The sequence below is a fragment of the Cryptotermes secundus genome, unplaced genomic scaffold, assembly GCF_002891405.2.
Source record: "Cryptotermes secundus unplaced genomic scaffold, Csec_1.0 scaffold455, whole genome shotgun sequence".
In the NCBI taxonomy this organism is placed as follows: Eukaryota; Metazoa; Arthropoda; class Insecta; order Blattodea; family Kalotermitidae; genus Cryptotermes; species Cryptotermes secundus.
The window spans coordinates 273,244-292,393 of record NW_019734967.1 but is presented as its reverse complement, the minus strand read 5'-3'; the positions used below and the strand labels follow the sequence as shown (position 1 = coordinate 292,393).

Here is a 19,150-nt window from a genome sequence, read left to right as displayed (position 1 = left end):
TATGGGCCCCCTAAGGCTATGATCACACAAGGAATACAGCTTTATGCTACGATGTGTACCGATTTATTTCAACCTGCAACAGCGTGACGGGACGCCGTGGTATTTCTGTTACTAAAAATGTAATCCTGAATATAGGCCGCGCCATAGCTCAAGCGGTTAGTCGCTGGCTTCACACTGCGGCGGCCCGGGTTCGATCCCGGGTCTGGTCAAGTGGGATTTGTGGTGGACAGAGTGGAGCTGGGGCGGTTTTTCTCCAAGTACTTCGGTTTCTCTGCCAATCTTTATTCCACCAAATTCTCCATCATCATAATCACCTGGGGCAGGCTACAATACGCCAATCAGTGGCCGCCGTGCCGAGTGGACCCAGCTGGACTCCACCCCCCCCCACTAAGAGAATTAAAAAGAATCCTGAATATGAATACAGTAAGCACTCGCCAATACAGAGTAATTTAGGTGGGAGGGAAGTCGTCAGGATTAACAGATAAAGCGGCATAATGAAGCAAAAGAGAGCCTTCAAAGAAAGAAAAATCTTAGAAAACAAAAAAATTAATAATATAGGTAGTGTTGATGAAAATAAATAAATAAATAACACTGCAGCAATTTCTTCTTCTGTCAGAAGCTGAAATCCAGGATTTCCTTCATCCAGCCTAAGCAAATCTTGGATATTTTCTTGCGTGGAACGAGGGTGTGTCATCAATTAGAGACGTACACCGTTACGTCATTGTCAGAAAAGTAACTTGAGTCTACGGAGTGATTCTAAATTACTGTCGGGGTTTCCGTGTCCCATAAACGGAAACCCCGGCAATAATTTAGAATAATCCTGTATATTCAACATACTTCTGGTATTCATATACCGGTGGAAATTCATATTCACACACGACTTTTCTTCCGCAAGGCTGCCTACACAAGGTATGAGTCTGAACCACCCTTTTGAACTTCCGTCGTTTTTAGATTTTCTACTAGAATGTCCCAGCTTCCGCCTTTAATATATTTGGCGTGGTGTTTGATGGACAGGGTTAAGCGGGTAGATAGTTCAGTAGCTATCGGGAAGGGAATGCTTACTAGGGCGCACCGGACATGTGGTCCAAGTGAAAATGGGTAAAAGAAACAAGACAGTGCCCCCACCCCCACCAAAAAAAGAGGACGGACAGACAGACTTGCAGTCACTGTTTGCTTAAAACCGCCAGAACACTGCCATAATTAAACTTTCTAGAATTAACCACTGAAACATTTAATCCGAAACGTGGTCACGCGGGAGGGATGAATTTTTGTGCACTTTGCGCTGAATGTTCCAGTACTCCTGAGTACTGGCCGCGGCATCTCCATCCACTGGTTCCGAGATCGAAGCCGAGGGAACTAGTGTTCCCACTGATCCGCCCATAAGCAATCTCCATTTTCATTGGAGAAGAAATGGGCACTCCAAAATTCTTAACCTCAAATACAGTGGAAATAAGGCGCAAAGCTGAGCCACGTCCAGGAATGTAAGCGCAATACTGGTTGCGTTCCTTGTCAAGTCTGCAGTCTCAATCCCGAGTTCATTTGAGGGGAACATGAAACAGCCCTACAGGGTTCGCAGCTCGCGCTGTATGTACGTCACCACTGAAACGTTCCTCTAAGGGCGGAGGAAACAATCGCATCCTAATGGTCAGAAGGCATCTGCATTCCTGCTCCCCCCCCAAGACAATGTTCTAAAGTTTAGAACAGTCAGTTTAGAATCTAAACTGACGACAACCATATACGTATCTCTAAATCCTGGGGTGCCTGGTCAGACTTTGAACTGGGCAGTTATTGAAGAAAGCAGTCTTCTGGGATGTGGCACCGTGCAGATGTGGTATTAACCGACGTTTCGGAGGAACGTATCGCCTCCATCTTCAGGGTAGAAGGAAAAATAAGAAGAGACCGTGAGAACCGGTACAAGTCTGCTTGTACCCTTCTACCCTGAAGATGGAGGCGATACGTTCCTCCGAAACGTCGGTTAACGCCACATCTACACGGTGCCACATCCCAGAAGACGGCTTTCTTCACAGTCACCGCCATGAAAACCTCAAATCTTACATGGGCAGTTACTGTTCGGTTACAAGTCGTAGCGTTGTGGGACTGTGTACGTCGCCTCTCACAAGCACAGCCACTGGCAAGAGGAGTAGGAATAGCTCAGTCGGTATAGTGACAGGCTGCATGGCCCGGGGTTCATTCCCAACAATGCAAAATTTCTCTCTTCTACACATCAACCAGATCGGCTCTGGGGCCCACCCAGCCTCCTATCCAATGGGTAACGGGGTCGATTTCCCCGGGGATAAAGCGGTCTGGGCATGAAATTGACTATTCACCTCCATCTAGTGCCGAGATCAAGAATGGTGGAGCTATACCCCCATATGTCTTCATGACATAGTACTTAATTTAATTAGACACAGGGACAACTTTTAAAGCCACTGGCGAGGAGAGGGCCTTACGGAAGCGCAGCCACTGTTGCAGAAACTGCAACGCAACCCCAACTTCCGAGAATATCGCCGATTTCAAGCAGGCAACTGGTTTCCAAATTAGCAGACGCACACCGAGGAAAATTGTGTCTGAGAAGTTGCTCACATCACCTTAAGTGGATATGTTCGTCCGACGCAATACATGACTATTTTTTAATTTCGTGCACTCACCTTCTGCAAAGGAAGATACTAATCCTCTCAGAATACGGTGGTAGTTGGGACCGGCTGAGACGACGTGATCAGAGAGGACGACGACCATAAGGGAAATATTGAGATGTCAATTGTTTTAATTAAGGTCAGTTTACGTCAATCAGGAAATATCGCGTTCACACGCGATACAAAATTTTGACGTACAATGTAACAACTTTAGCAAGATAGAAGACACCTGATAATGGCCGTATATAGCCGAACCATGTAATGTGGTTGTATTTAAGACGGAAATGTATGTGTGAAATAAATGATACATGAATGCAACAGGATGTATGAATATATAATGAATGAATGAATGTGTAAGGGGTGGGCCTTCTCAGCCCTTGCACCGCGACCTACAGTGGTCTATTGTTCTTACGCAACAGGATGCGTAAATACAATATTAGGAAAAGAAAACACTGGGCGCATCCGTTCTTCTGTGACGATTTAAACGGAGGCGCTTATATTGACCGCCTCTGTGGTCTAGTGGTCAGGGTTCCTGGCTACAGATCCAGAGGTCCGGGTTCGATTCCCGGCGCTACCACATTTTCTCTGAGAAGTAGTGGGCCTGGAACGGGATCCACTCAGCCTCGTGATGATAACTGAGGAGATATTTCAAGGAAATAGCGGCTTCGGTCTAGAAAATCAAAATTAACGGCAGTGGGGATTCGTTGCGCTGACCACGCGACACCCTCTATCCGCTAAATTTGGCACTAACTTCGCCGACAAGTGGCGGTCGTTCGGTCGGTATAGTTCGCTTGGGGATTAAAACCACGGAGTTTGTTTTTTTATTTTTTTGCTTATATTGTTTTGAAAGAACTTAATCTGGATCCAGACTCCTTCGTCTCGGGCGAAATCCTTTCCCAAGCCAAATCTATTTTGTCCTGCGTAGCTAGTCTGGGCAGCCTTTATCATATATACTCATATATACTCTTGCTCAATGAACTGCAAAAAAACAAAATTAGCAGCTTCGTCAGCCTTTCGCGCCATATTAAGAAACAAATGAATCACTGACGCGCGTTACAGAACAGCTGACACTAGGAAACCAAGCGGCAACGCAACTGTGAGAAGAATGGAATGCTCCGTTGCCTGAAAGTTGAGTTTCTCAGTCTCTCCGCGAGTTGCGTTGCAGTTTCCTCAATTTGCGCTACTCCATTCAGTAACGTGTGTTCAACTCAGGCTGACAACAATTCTCGGAAATCGCAATTGCGTTGCGGTTGCCAGTTTCCTTGGTATAACCTCTCCCTTACATGTGCCTTTTAAAAATTAAATTCGCTTAGTGGGGGTGGAGTCCAACTGGGTCCACTCGGCACGGCGGCCACTGATTGACCTATTGTAGCCTGCCCCGGGTGATTATGATGATGGAGAATTTGGTGGAATGAAGATTGGCAGGGGAAACCGAAGTACTCGGAGCAAAACTGCCCCAGCGCCACTTTTTTCCACCACAAATCCCACTTGACCAGAACCGGGATCGAACCCGGGCTGCCAGGGTGGTAAGCCAGCGACTAACCGTTTCAGCTATGGCGCGGCCTTACATGTGCCTTTATTGGACACACAAAAAATAACGCCCGTGATAACATCAGACATAAACAAGAACACAGAAACAGTCACAAATGGTAATATGGGGCCCCGGAAACTGGTTTTGGGTGCACCTGCAGCCCAGCTAATGTGCATCTCTGGGTTCGAGGCCCTTCGACTTTTCCCGTGCGTACACAAAAGAAACCCGCGAATATATGGAGCCTTGTATCCTAGCAGCAGAACGTGGATACAGTCGGGAAACTGTAAATACTGTGAAACGGAACGGCGAAGGATTGCTGTTCTGTTTATTCTTTCTAATGAATCATTCGAGCTGTGCGTGCGAGGAGAAGCGAGTCGGTAAATGACAAACATATTGACACATTCTGCATAACACCAACTGCAAACATGGCGACTTTGATGTTGTATCGGGAAATTTAAAACTCTCGGAGTCTATACGCCTATTATTGGAAATTATATAAAAACTGAGAACTAACCTCAACACTCCATGATTGCATTCAAATTAAGCGTGGAACGGGCAAGCCACAGAACAAGTACCTCACCTCCTTTTATGTATTAACGGAACACGATTTCACAACCGGAAAAATATGCATGGACGTGGTGTTACAAAGTTGCAAAAATATATCGTAGAGGCGAGCTGTCAGATATGGAACATGTTCCTACGTGGAACATCCCAGCACTGCGGAAACAAAATGCGACAACCCTGTAATTAACTGCCGTACTGAGGCTAGGGTGAAGAGGCCCTGCCCTGAGGGCAGAAGCGATCCCTCAGTTCGGTTTTGATCTTCTCTTGTTCGTGGTCGGCGTGGTGTTCCACAAAGGAAAAACGGAGTGCATGCAGTGATGCCACTGAGAACGCTGTGGCGCAGAAAATGACATGTTTGCATGCTGACTGTACAAATAGGGCGATTACACATGTTAACGCGATGTGTTCCTCATTTTTAGAACGGCACTGAGTTTCATAATAAAGGAAGGCTGTGTATTTTGTTCATATGATATTAAATATTAGGTACCATATTGTTCCATGGGCGAAATTAGCATATTTCAAATACTCTTTAAACAAAAACATAGTTTTCATTTCACATTTAAAACTTGCTGATTAGACTGTACAAAAAAAAACAAACACAAAGAAACAAACTCCGTGGTTCTAGTCCGGAAGCGAACTATACCGACCGAGCAACCGCCGCTTGTCGGCGAAGTTAGTGCCAACTTTAGCGGACAGAGGGTGCTGCGTCGTCAGGGCAACGACATATTTTATATTATACCACATCATTTTTTGCAATCAATAGTTTTCAAAAAGAATGCTTAATATTTTATGGTACATACCTGGAAAAAATTTCCATATATGGCTCTTTCTTCTCTGAGAAAACAAATGTTGCCACACACACGTCAAGTGATACAAAATTCTGCCTACATAACACTAAACCAACAGAACTAGTTTATTTATGGAGTGAAATTTCGATTTCAAGTCAAAATGGATCACATAAATTACAGGCAGTGCAAATACAAATGAGGTTTTTGAGACCACCAAAGAAATTCTGACATCGGAGAAAGGTTGAAAGTTATAAATATAGCTGAAGAGATGCCAACAAAATGGAAGAAATCGTTCGGAAATGACACAACTCTCATTCCATCAGGGACTGAGACGATAACGACACTCTGAATGAATGAATGAATGGGAGAATGAATGAAGGAATGGGGAGACCAAGATCATCTTGGGAATGAAGCCATAACGACCTGACCCTACAATGTTCATAAAAATGACGAAAACGGAAGTATGAATCATGAGATGTAACCCATAGCAAATACTGTGTAACTTCGTAAAACGTTCACTGACAGAACCTGGACCCAATTCTATCAGTAACTTCGTTCAAAGGATGTCTGCATTTCAAGCAGATCCCACAAGTGACCAGATGAATCAGTTCCCTCCTCACAGCTGTCTTTTGGGTGGGAAGATTTTCAACACTATCCAGCCACAGCTCAACATCTGCAAAACCTGTGTAATCCAACTGATGGTCACTCTTCCACTCAGGTTCTCTGGTTTGGATGGATATTCACTGCGTGCTTTGGAAATAATAAGCGTTTATGTCCCATGAATTTCCCTTTAAACATGAAACTAATATCGTAGAAAATACTGTCGCTTTACTGAAAATTCCAAATACACAGAAGTAATTTATTCGTGTGGATTTCGATGAAACTGCATTCAACGGTAGGCAGGCCTGGGCCTATGAGTACTTTATACACGTAGACCGAACTACATGAAAGAAGCGCATGTATGGCTTCCATGTGAGATAATTTGTTTTCTCTGTTTCTTTGCTCGGCACCCCTCGTTATTCAGAGCTTATGTAACTAATTCCATGGAGCTGGGCCGTCTTGAGAAGCCGCCAGTCGCTAAACCACTCAAGAATTTCCCAACATTTTACTGAACCCGAAAGTTCATTATCGTGTTCACAAGAGCCCTCCAATGGTCCCTATCCTGAACCAGATCAATCCACTCCATACCACGCAATCCATTTTAATATTATCCACCCACCAACGTCTAGGTCTTCCTAATGGTCTCCTACCTTCTGGCTTTTCCACCAAAATCCTATATGCATTCCATTTATACCCAATTCGTGCTACACGCCCCGTCCAACTCCTTCACTTGATCATTCTGATTATACAGGATGATTCATAATTCCCTCCGGAAACCCCGACAATAATTTAGAATCACCCTGTAGACCAAATACACGGTTACAAGTGTACTATGATTCTAAATTATTGTCGGGGTTTCCAGAGGGAGTTAATAATTTCCCTGTAAATTAGCCTCTACTTAGCTCCTAATACTGTACTTTCATCTCCCTATCACTTTCTGTGTCCCTTCATCCTCGTAATCTGTTATTTTGCTGAAAGAGTAACGAATGTAATGTGCGCTGTGCTGCGGAGGCAACCAATCAGGGCAAGAATCTTCAGTGAGAAGCCGGCCCCGATGAACGTCGGAAGGACAGGACGAATAAATAAAGTCTTGTAGGATTCTGAGAACTAGCGACTAAGCATTACAGGAAACACCTGAGGGCAAAGCTAAGTATCGACTTCGTTATGTCAGGTTCAGTTGTATTCTCGTACATTACTCAGAAACGATGAGATGCATCGTCGATTTCACTTGAAAGGGATTAATGGCAGCCCATGGCACTAACAGTATGAAGTCTCATTATAGTTCTGAGAATCGTGTGTGGAATTATTAACGAGAAAATAGTATAAAAAGGGTATTGCTATCCCCGTAACAGGCTGTGGAGGCCCAGAGGGTTGTGAGACGTCGAGGTTCCCACAATTTTCTACACAATCACTTCACAGATACCGGTGAGATTGTCAGCCTCACACGCCGGCCGCACACTTACCCCCAGGAAGATTCCTGGTACTAATTTCTGTTAGAGACTGAGTCGAACCCAGGGCCATAATGCGGCTGGAAGAACTAGGTAAATTGAAAAATCCAATAACACCGCGAATAAAACCCGCGACCTTCCGGCTTGTAGCACTGTGCCTCAACCAACTGCTCAACCGCGTGAAAATAGTAAAATATTAACATAGGCAACCTTGGATGACGTCACAGGATTGAACAATTCTGTTCTGAATTTCCAGTCTCTTGACAAAAGTCGTTAACAATCGAGCACGTACACAAACAAACTGAAATACGATGCAAACAATTGATAGTTTAGAAATAATTCCAATGTTCACGTTTTTTCACGGAACCGATCTGCGTACAAGAACATCTTCCGACTGCGTTTCACGAAAGGTCCAAAGGTCACCTGTTCTTCCAAGAAAACGGTATCAGCAGCAAGCAGTGTCTTTCGTTTTCACAACAATGCTTTTTAATACTTTACCTCGCATGTCACGCATCAGAACGATTTAACTCTTTGAAGACAGAAGTCAAAGTTAACGACCGACGGTCAGTCGGCCAGTCTGTCTTGGTGCAAGCCCTCATATGAGGGCAAAGACCAGATTTTTGTTACTGTCAGAGAGTAGCGGCCTTGTTGACGTGCGTTGCCCTCTGTGACAAGAGGAAGGGTCTGTCGTTTACAATTGCTCCTGACCCTCGCCAGCGCAGTCATTCTCGGGTCCGAGTCCCACGGCATTCATGACCATATATATATTTTGCTTTCTCATATTCGAGGTCGCCGTATTTATGCCATCGAAGAACAGGGTGGCCCACTTATAGCCCCCAAGGACTAAATGTCTTCTAAACAAACTTTATGGATCTGAACCCTTCTTGAGAAGCCGCCAGTTGTGCAGCTATTCAAGAACTTCCCAGCATTTTATGGAACTAGAAGCTTCCTTACCGCGTTCGCAAGGGCCCTCCTCTGGTCCCTATCCTGAGCGAGATCAATCCCGTCCATACCAGCTATTTTAATATTATCCACCCACCGACGTCTTAATTTCTTCTAAATAACATACACAAATCCAGTCTGTACCTCACAGGAAACACATTACGTCCTCGCTACAAAAACCATCTGGTTAATGCTGTGTAAGAACCATACGGAACGCAAAAAATACATTCTGTAGGCAGAATGCAGAGTTTTAGTACGTTAAAGCAGGTGGTACATACAGTAACCAATGGGCGTTAAAGGGTTAATACAGAAATTCTATTTGTTACGTGCTATCCGATTCAATAGTGATGTAGGCCATATCTGCATTATCAGTATTGGCAGACTTGGACATGACACATTGGGGAAAAATAAAGGAGATGTGGGAACTGCCCACATTCAAGCAAGTGTGACAACGCAACAACAGACTCATTCGTGACCTACTACATCATTTGCAACGCTCAACAGTTTGTTGCCATGGTAACACGAAATCGCATAATTTTAGAGCTTTTATGTCACCGTTACAAAACGAAGGATACGTCCATGCCTAGTGTGCACGATGCATGGCAACATCATGAACATGGTGAGTAAATTCTTCGTCTACAGGACGCAGTTTAAATAACTGAGAACTACAGTAACAAGACAAAAATATTCACAAAGCTGTCAAGAGCAGATCAAATTTCGGGAATGCCTGCCACCATTCGGTCCACACCCTATCTAAATTCCAGTGATTAATATATACAGAATCACGTAGTTTTATCTGTTGTTCTATACTGGTGTGACACGAGTTTTCTCGCCCTAAAGGAATAACACTCGTAGACTGAGATCGTAGCAGTGATATGCTGAGGAGGATATTTGCATCTAAGGGAGAAGAAACGCCAAGGGAGTGGGAAAAAATACATAATGAGCAGCTTCATAATATTAAAATATATCTTAAAGAGGCAGTACTCAGTGTTAGGTTATGTCGTGGTTTCAGCTGGCACAGGGCGGAATACATCAGTGTACTCCTGGGCATACTGCAACGAAACTTCGCGTTCCGTAAAAGACAGGAAATATGTTGGCCAATTTCTCAAGAAGGACTCTGTTCCACGAGGAGAGTTCAGGTGCTTTGCGCGGTCACCCAGGCAATACATATATCCACTGACTACAAACACCAGATGTAATGATGTTCACGGTTGCAATCACCTGGAATGTGACGCCGTGCAGTCTGGTAGATATGAACCAACGTTTCGGAGGAATGTGCTACGTACATCTTCCGGGACGAACCTGAAACGCTAGTACCTATTATCCATACTGTACGGTGTCACATTCTGGAGACAGAAATATTAATATTTTCAGCCGTGAGAGCTTCAGATGTCACGCATCAACGTTGCTGCTGCGTCACCCGTAGCCACGACTGTCTCCAAGGGCCCCTGGGGTTCCCGCCCCAGCAAGCTGAACCGAGCCAACTGGCCCTGTCCCTAAGTTCCCGGGGAAGTACTGTACCTTGAAACGGGCCATGAGCGCTTCCTTCTCAGTTCAGACCGTGATCATCCGCGCTGAGAGGAGCTACCCACTGTAAAATCGTTCGGCCGCTCAAGTAGGAGAGACGCTTTTTTGAATTGTTTCATTTTGGTCCGTTACACTATCAATCACCAACTACCAATAGAACCTCCGTCGAGTGTAACAATATATATTCTTGTCACCATTTCCTCACATTTGCCTTACATGTTGTTGTGTAGATGTTGTTGTGTTTTACGCTCCGATACGTGTAACATCTTCCATAAAAAACTGTATATTGTGATTGTTGAGCAGTGCAAGTGTTTCCATATTTTTGTTGTGGATGCCTCTGATGATGGCTCTTTGTGAGCCGAAACATGTAAGGCAAATGTGAGGAAATGGTGACAAGAATATATATTGTTACACTCGACGGAAGTTCTATTGGTAGTTGGTAGGAGAGACGCTTTTCGCGTCACTGTGCCAACACAGATTCAGTGTTCTGGTACAGTTGGTACTGGTAATGGTACTCTTGGTTGGTCGAGATCTCTACCAGTCCGAACCTGTAAGACACGAGTTGACTCGAGAATCTCTGTTTCTACCGCCTTGGCGGCCGAACGACTGTTGTGGGCAATTCTCAAATGATCACACCCTATAAATTCGATAACTTTGATCTACGAGTATGTTGGACCGATATGAACAAAACCTATTTTGCAAGATAATTTATATAATATAAAATCTTATATATCTTCTGGGATATAACAATTGTACTTCTGTGAAAGTTAATCGATGTTTCGGAAAAACATATCGCCTCCATCTTCAAGGTCGTACAGTAAGTCGAGCAAGAAATTGCCACTTCATGCCTGCTTCATGCTGATTTATTGTTTGGATTACTCTCTGACCCTGAACATGGAACCGATATATTCCTCCGAAACGTCCGTTAAATTTCACGGAACTATAACACGGCGTTATATATCAGAAGGCAGAAACCTTCTTACAATCTAGATCTCCAGGATTAAATCAAAATAAAATCCAGTAGTTAAATAGTTTTGGACTTGTAACATGCGTACAAATATTATGTTTTTGCACATGATCCATCGTCTTGTCTCTGTCTAAAAACCGTTCTGTTTAGTCTTCAAAACACAAAGTTTCGGAGATAGGGACTAGCTATCTCGATGGGGCCCAACTGAGTAGGTTTTACCTGAACTCGGAGACAGAATCGTCTCCGAAACGTTGTTTAGAAAAGTAAACACGACGGTTTTTAGATGGATAACGTGCAAAAACAATACTCGAACCAATGTACCGTCGTCACAAACTTTTAGATCTTATTTGCATAACATGTGGACGGACGGCCCCGATATCCGTACACTGAACGCAGCAGAAAGAATGGATAAAATTGTTGTAGCTAGTTTTTGCCAGTGACGTTCCTCTGCTGGATGCCCGAGTGTGCCAGTGCGCGTTACACTGGAATTTATTTGTCGGTCTCGTGAGTTGCTCCAAAATACTTTTGGCAGTCTGTCGGGATAGTTCAATGTGATCTGCCAAATGTTAGGAGTATCAGCTTCTCGAGAACTCTGCTCCACGCAGTTCAGTTTGTTTAATCACTGACTTAGTTTATATGTAAGGGCCGCGCCACAGCTCAAGCGGTTAGTCGCTGGCTTCCCACCGCGGCGAGCCGGATTCGATCCCGGGTCTGGTCAAGTGGGATTTGTGGTGGACAAAGTGGCGCTGGGGCAGGTTTTCTCCGAGTACTTCCGTTTCCCTTACCCCTCGGTTCCCCTTGCCAATCTTCATTCCACCAACTGCTCCACGATCACCCTCACCTATCATCTGGGGCTGGTACAATAGGCCAGAAGTGGCCGCAGTACAAGGGACTTAGCCCCACCCCACTAGCAATACAAAGAAAAAGTTTATATTTAACGATAACGTTAAGGCAAGCTCTCTCGTTGCTTGGTGTGAGCTGCATTTCCACAAATCTCACAGGGTAATTCTCTGAACTTGAGAAACTGTCGTAGAACGGGCTGAACTGCGTGACGCGCAATGTTACTCGGTACTACTCCGTGGCCTGTAGTCAGCAAGGGAACTATACCGACCAAGCGACCGCTGCTTGTCGGCGAAGTTAGTAGCAATTTTGCGGATAGAGGGGTGTCACATGGTCAGCGCTACGGATCCCTACAGCCATTATTCTCGGTTTTCTAGACCTGAGCCGCTTTTCCTCGAAATAGCTCCTCAATTATCCTCACGAGGCTGAGTGGAGCCCGTTCCAGACCCACTACTTCTTAGAAAGTCTGGTAGCGACGGGAATCGAACCCGGGACCTCTGGATCTGTAGCCAGGAACTCTGACCACAGAGGCGTTCCGGTAAGGCAGTACATTCCCCGAAATTTCATCACCGTATTCACAAAAGCTCGCGAACTTAACCTTATCCTGGTCGAAAAATTTGTTTCCATATGCTCACTCTCCATTTCTCAAAGATCCATTATGATATCCTGCAATTTAACCCCAGGTTTCCAAAGTGATCTCTTCCATTCACCGTTCCTGACTCAGTAGGCTAGAGCAGCGGTAATGCTGCCATCCAGAGGTGCTGGGCTCGAATCTCGGCCGTTACACCGGCTATCATGAGGTCTTTCGCGGTCCTCCAGGCAACTGCTGGGATCAGCTACGACCGTTTCCTTCCGAATCCTATTCAATTCATTATCCATCAATCATCCTACCACTCGACTTTATATATTTTTAAATACTGGCAGCATCGTAAATCATAAAAATGACACAGTGCGTTTAAGAATTAATAACAGTTTCCACAGAATGGTCTTGAATGATCAACTCAATAAAGATGAGATGAGCAGATCATGTAGCACGAATTGGGGAGAAGAGGAATGCATATAGGATATTGGGGGGAGGGGAAAGCCATAAAGGGAGAGACCACTGGGAAGACCAAGACGTAGGTGGGTGAATATTAAAATGGATCTTTGACAGATAGGATGCGGTGGTATGGACTGAATTGATCTGGCTCAGAATAAGGACAAGAGGGGGTCCTCTTGTGAACACGGTAATGAACGTTCGGGTTCCATGAAATGTCTTGAGTAGCTGCACAACTAACGGCTTCTCAAGAAGGGCTCAGCTCGTGAAGTTAGTTATCACAAAATGGTCGGCCCTTTAAAAGGAAATGGTTACTGCACCGCCTGATTTAACATTAAGAACGTCTATATTTTGACCACAGTCCGATTGTTTACTTATAACAAGTTAACCTGTTGATCTTCGCAGCTGAATGAACTGCATTTTCAGCGAGCCAATAACTGAATTTTTAAGTATTAATCAGGGTCAAATACTATTTATTCTTCGTTTGGCTGCTGCTATGACTCATCGTTGGGGAGAATACGCAGTGCAAATTCCTGGAAAACACAGCGTCCAAGAAAATATTCAGACATTAATCATAAAAAACATGATTGCTATCTTGGTACCGAAATGGAGATTACGATGATCTGGATATGTAACACGGATAGGTAAGATAGGAGGATAATACGAAGTTTTGCTGAGGAAGCCTCTTGCAAAACAGAGAGGTCGGATCGAAGGGAAGGTTGATATATCAACTTACGAAAGCACACAATGGCGGATTTTGATGTTTAGGAAAAGAAACCAAATATATATAATCCAGGGACGCACGCTCATACACACGCAGATTTTTAAGCAATATAATTCTCACAGCACGAAACTGTGTTTCACATCCATACAGAAATTGCCACTATAAATCCAGTGTTCCCAGTATCAGTCACTGGCTACGTTGTGGCTGTGTGCAAAGGGCACATTATCAAGATTATTTCTTGTAATTGGCCATCTACACTATCTAAAGACACATAAGATAGCTGACGAGTTAAAATGCGTCTGATACGGAATTTATGCTTTGTTGTGATAAATAAATGTAGTTATTTAAACAGAAATGTTGCATATTTTACTCTTAAATTAAAAAAACAGCGTACGAATACTAAGGGTAAATAATTCTCCCTTTTTCAAATCCGTCATATGGTAATATTTTTAGTTACGTTCATAATTACGCAGCGTCTAGTGAAACGAAAACAAAATCGCCAAAAACATTCCCTCCTTGCCTCCCGAGCGCGAAGTGCTAACTCAAGGAAGGACGAATGGCCCGATTGAAAGAGGATGGGTATACATAGACGGTAGGGGAGCCCCGGGGGCTGAGGGGGCAGGCGGGGAGGGTCACACATTCCACCAGTGGCTCGCCTACGGTCTCACTCCCTTCCTTCCACCCCCCTCAACACACAAGGAATTGGTTTTCTTCTTCCCTCGCCCCGCTCCAAAAAAAAAAGAACTAGGATTTCCCTTCTTTCTACAGCAAGCCTCTCGATGGAAACTCAACATGGGAGGACATATGCTACACACAACACACGTTAGCATTCATATATGACCCTGAGGTCTCAGTACGGTGAGCCATAGGTCTACTTACTCTTTGTAGGGGAGATTCCTTGTCCTTTACGCCGTGGCATGTTCTGGTGTGACGTCACGCCTTTAAGAATATCGTAACACAGAAGAAAAAAAGAACGAGTTGAACACAATGTCGCTCTTCCGGTAATGTATACGATAACAGATAGCACTCAACACCAAATGAAAACACCACCTCCTCCCCCCCACCACCTCCACCCTTGCAGATCACACTGGTTCACTCTCACTTATTCAACATGATGTTGATATAGGGTTTCCCCACGGTTTACACGGTTCACATACACCTTACACTGCACCTTGACTCACCTTCTTGCACACACAATCATGCCGAACAGACTACATTCGCAGCAGACTGCGCTTGACTGCTTGCTTGGGATATTCCTTCGGTTTCTCTTCCACACACTTCGCAATCCGCCACACAGTTACCTCTCTCCCCGCCTCTCTCCTAGCCCAATCGTTTGTTTCCGTCCTGTATACGTTCTCTCTGTGTGAACATCGTCCTTCGTACTCTTCACAATGACGTCAGAGATCCAGCAGCAGCAACTTGACACCCCAGTGGCCCCTGAGGCAGCAACAGGCGTGACAATCCATCGCAAACGCCATCTTGTGAGCAGATCTGGAACCCGTTGCTAGGAGTTACAGCATCCGATTTTGCTCCTCGTCGGACTGTTTCTTTCAGGGTAGTTACTTTTAAGTTTTGTTATCAAATCCTTGTCAAAAATATTTACTTGTAAGCCTGTGTCATTTATTGCGTCAAGCAAATGCGTGTGAAGCAGGTTGATTTTGCCACGCAGATGCGTATCAAGAATGCTCTAACCTTTCTAAAAATAATTTTGTTAAAAATACCTGTTAAATTATCTCCCGTCTTCTAATTTAATTATACACATAGACAGCAGGTCGGTGTTCGTGTTGGGTACAGACACGACAACGTCTTGCTCGAAACAAATACGCTATAAAAGTAAAACTATCCCTGTAACAGGCCGTGGAGGCCCATAGGATTGTGAGATGTTGAGGTTCTCGCATTTTCTAGATAATGAACTCATGGATGGCGGCAAGGTTGTCAGCCTTACGCGCCGGCCGTCCTTTACCCCCAAGAATATTTCCTGAATATTCCTGGAACTCATTTCTTTTAGAGGGTGAGTCGACCCCAGGGCCATAGCGCGGCTGGAAGGATTAGGTCAATTGAAGAAATCCAATGACCTCATCGGGACTTGAACCCGCCACCTTCCGGCCTGTTGCATAGTGCCTCAACCAACTACGTTCTGCTTGCTCCATTTAGAAATGACTTCCGAATTTTATTTCTTATATAAGATAAGGGTAATTTTTCGTAACAAGTTTATTTTTTACGGTAAGGAGTTGTTAGCCCCACGCCCAACCGGAAGTTGTAGGACCACCCCTTGTCGGCTGTCCGCGACCGCTTGTTCAATATATTCGCAGCTACCCTCCATGCCTGGAAGGTGTCTCCACCATCCGCAACCTGAGGACGCGCCATGCCGTGGCATGTGGCTTGGATGGGTGCGAGGAGAAATGCATATAGGATATTGGTGGAAAAGCCGGAAGGAAGGAGACCACTGGAAAGACAATATTAAAATGGATCTTAGAGGTATAAAATGGGATGGTGTAAATTGGATTGTTCTGGCTTAGGATAGGGACCAGTGGAGGGCTCTTGTGAACACGGTAATGAATCTTCGGGTTCCATAAAATGCAAGGAAGTTCTTGAGTAAAAGTTGCACAATTGGCAGCTTCTCAAGAAGGGCTCAGCTCCATGAATGTGAGTGAGAGATATAAGGTAAAGCTATCCCTGTAACAGGCCGTCAAGGCCGGCAAGGTTGTGAGACGTCGAGGCTCCCACACTTTCTAGACAGTCGCCCCACAGATGGCGGTGAGGTTGGCAGCCTTACGCGCCGACCGCCCGTTAACCCCAGGAAGATTCCTGGTACTCATTTCTGTTAGAGGTTGAGTCGACCCCAGGGCCATAGTGCGGCTAGACGGATTAGGTAAATTCAAAAACCCAATGACCTCATCGGAAATCGAACCCGCGACCTTCCGGCTTGTAGCACAGTACCTCAACCAACTACGCTAGCGCCCCCCCCCCCCAATTTCTTATATATAATGCAGTTAAAATAATGTTATCCCAGTTCCCCGTGTGGAGGCGTGGTCGAATACCTCTACCGTGACCCTGCGAGTCGTAGGAGGCGACGAAAAGGAAAGTCTCAAATCTGAGACAGTAAACTATGGTCTCGAGTCCCAAGTGACTCAGACCCGAGAGATACTGCACTGGCAAGGTCCAGCAGCATATACAAAAGGCAAACCCGTCCTCTCGTCAGAGAGGGCGACCCACATAAACAAGACCGTAAATGCCAAACAGTAATAAATATCTGGTCATGAGCCCCAGATGGGGCTCGACGCCAAGACTTACTGACTGACTGACTGACCGACCGTCAGTCGCAATGTGACTTGGACTTGATGTCCCAGTGTTCAGTTAATCACAACACCATGAAGACATATGGGGAACTGGGGTATAACTCCACCCCTCTTAATTTTGGCACTCGAAATAAATCAGTGGTCACCTTCAGGTCCCTGTCGCTTTATTGACGAGGAAGGAGGACCCGGTACCCATTGGATGGGACATTGGGTCAGTCCTTTAGCCGGTCTGGACACTGTTGTGAAGGTAAATGGTAAAACTGTCCCTGTGAGCAATTAATTAAGCACCACACCTTGAAGCCGTATGGGGAGTGGAGGTATAGCTCCACCATCCTTGAACTCGACATTTAATTTAAGTGAGAGGTCAGTTTCACACTCCGCCTGCCTTACCCCAGGGAAAATTGCCCTGGAACCCATTTAATAAGGTGGGCACGCGGCAGCGCAGTTAGTTGAGGCATTATGCTAGAAGCCGGAAGGTCACGGATTCGATTCCAGAGAAGATCGTTGGATTTTTCAGCTGGCCTAATCTTTCCAGTCGCACTAAGACCCTGTGGGGTCGACTCAGCTTCTAACAGAAATGGGTACCAGGAATCTTCCTGGAGGTTAAGGACGGAGGGTGCATAGGCTGACAACCTCGCCACCATCTGTAAACCAATTGTCTAGAAAATGTGGGAGCCTGGACTTGTCACAACCCTATGGGTCTCTACGGCCCGTTACAGGGGTAGCGTTACCTTTTTCTTATCTTACCAATTTGACAGGAAGCTATGTGCGCACCACTGCTGGTCTGGATGCTGTGGAGTAGAAGAAAATCTCTGTCCTATCGACAATTGAACCCCTGCCGTCCAGCCCGTAGCCCATCTCTATACCGACTGAGCCCTGAGAAGATCTCTTCTCTGCCGGGAATGGAACATCAGATCTTCCGACCTCCAGCCCGTAGTGAATATGTTATACCGACTGAAGAGTTCTGGATTCTCTTATACAATTTCGATATAAATGAAATTGGATCAATGGACCACGTAACAAGCTATTTGGTTTAATTTCAATGATTTAAGCCAGAGGGAGAAAACTCGCTTTCTGTAGGAGCCACATTGGTCTATTTCGAAACGGCCGCGGACCGGAGGATGGTGAACTGACATCTTCGATCATTGGCACTTCCCAGCCCTACAGTGCAGGTATATACGAATTTCACCATTAACATCCATTTATGACCTGATAACTCCCAAAGTCTCTTCGGCCCTCTGAGGGTGGGCGAACAGCCACTGAACTGGTTCAGTAGTGGGCCGACACTGTCAGCAGCTCAGACTGCACGGCGTCGAATGGTGGTATGATTAATGAACTGGGAAGTATGTGGGAGCAAGTGGTCGTAACCTGTTTCAAGGTACTGTCGACTGATGGAGTAAGGAAAACCACGAAATCTCAGTCAGGAGAGACGGCGTCGCGGCCTAGATCCGACTGTAACTCGCTCCGAACGAAAGACCGAAGCTACACCACGTGAATCAAGCTTGGCTGCCTTCGTGCCCACTTGTCTGTACGCCTACAGTAAATTGAGATAGTAATTACTCGCCTTAGTGCAGAATATTATTTATCGTCTGTACGAGTACATGAGAGACTGGTGTAACACTCGTTGAGAATTCAAAACGATGTCTCATCGTTTGTTATACGAGTTTACATGCTATTAACTTCCCCTGCTTTCATCCGTGTTGCTTTCCGCACTGCATGTTATTGAACGATAAGTCGAGGCCGACATTTAACGTCATCTCTCACGAATAACACGCACTAATAGCAAATCGTAAACCTTCTCTTATATGTACTACATTTCATATTGAGAACATCAAAATGTTATCACCACTCACAGAATAGATATGATAAACCGAAACAAAAATTCATCGCCTAAGAATCAGTCACAGACAACGGTCCATCAGTCAGTCCCCACAATTGTCTGACCGGCAATAGGGTCCACACTATACAGGCCCAAGGGACACCAATGACTCTCATCTGGAGGGTAAAACCAGCCGAACACGAAAACGGCCATTCACTTTAGCCCATCTCCGATATCTGAGGAAGCGTTAACTTTACGTAACACGGGAAAAATATGTGCGCAATTTTATCCTTCCTATATCTAGTTTATATATACGAGTATATGTATAACTTGTAGATGTATGTAGAAAACATTTATTTAGGAGCTTTCAGTGGAAGGAAGGAATTAAACGACGCACTAATACATGTATTTTCAGATTCCAAAGACAAAACA

The 19,150-nt window shown here is 45.0% G+C and overlaps 1 protein-coding gene across 1 annotated transcript in view; it reads right to left on the bottom strand.

Moving 5' to 3' along the window:
- LOC111869078 overlaps positions 1-14,876 on the bottom strand; it is a 223,647-nt gene extending 208,771 nt beyond the window's left edge. The window contains exon 1 of the mRNA XM_023860289.2: positions 14,480-14,876. Coding sequence (XP_023716057.1) covers positions 14,480-14,519 — 40 coding nt within the window. The 5' untranslated portion in view covers positions 14,520-14,876. The remainder of the gene's footprint in view (positions 1-14,479) is intronic.
- Positions 14,877-19,150: the final 4,274 nt, after the last annotated feature.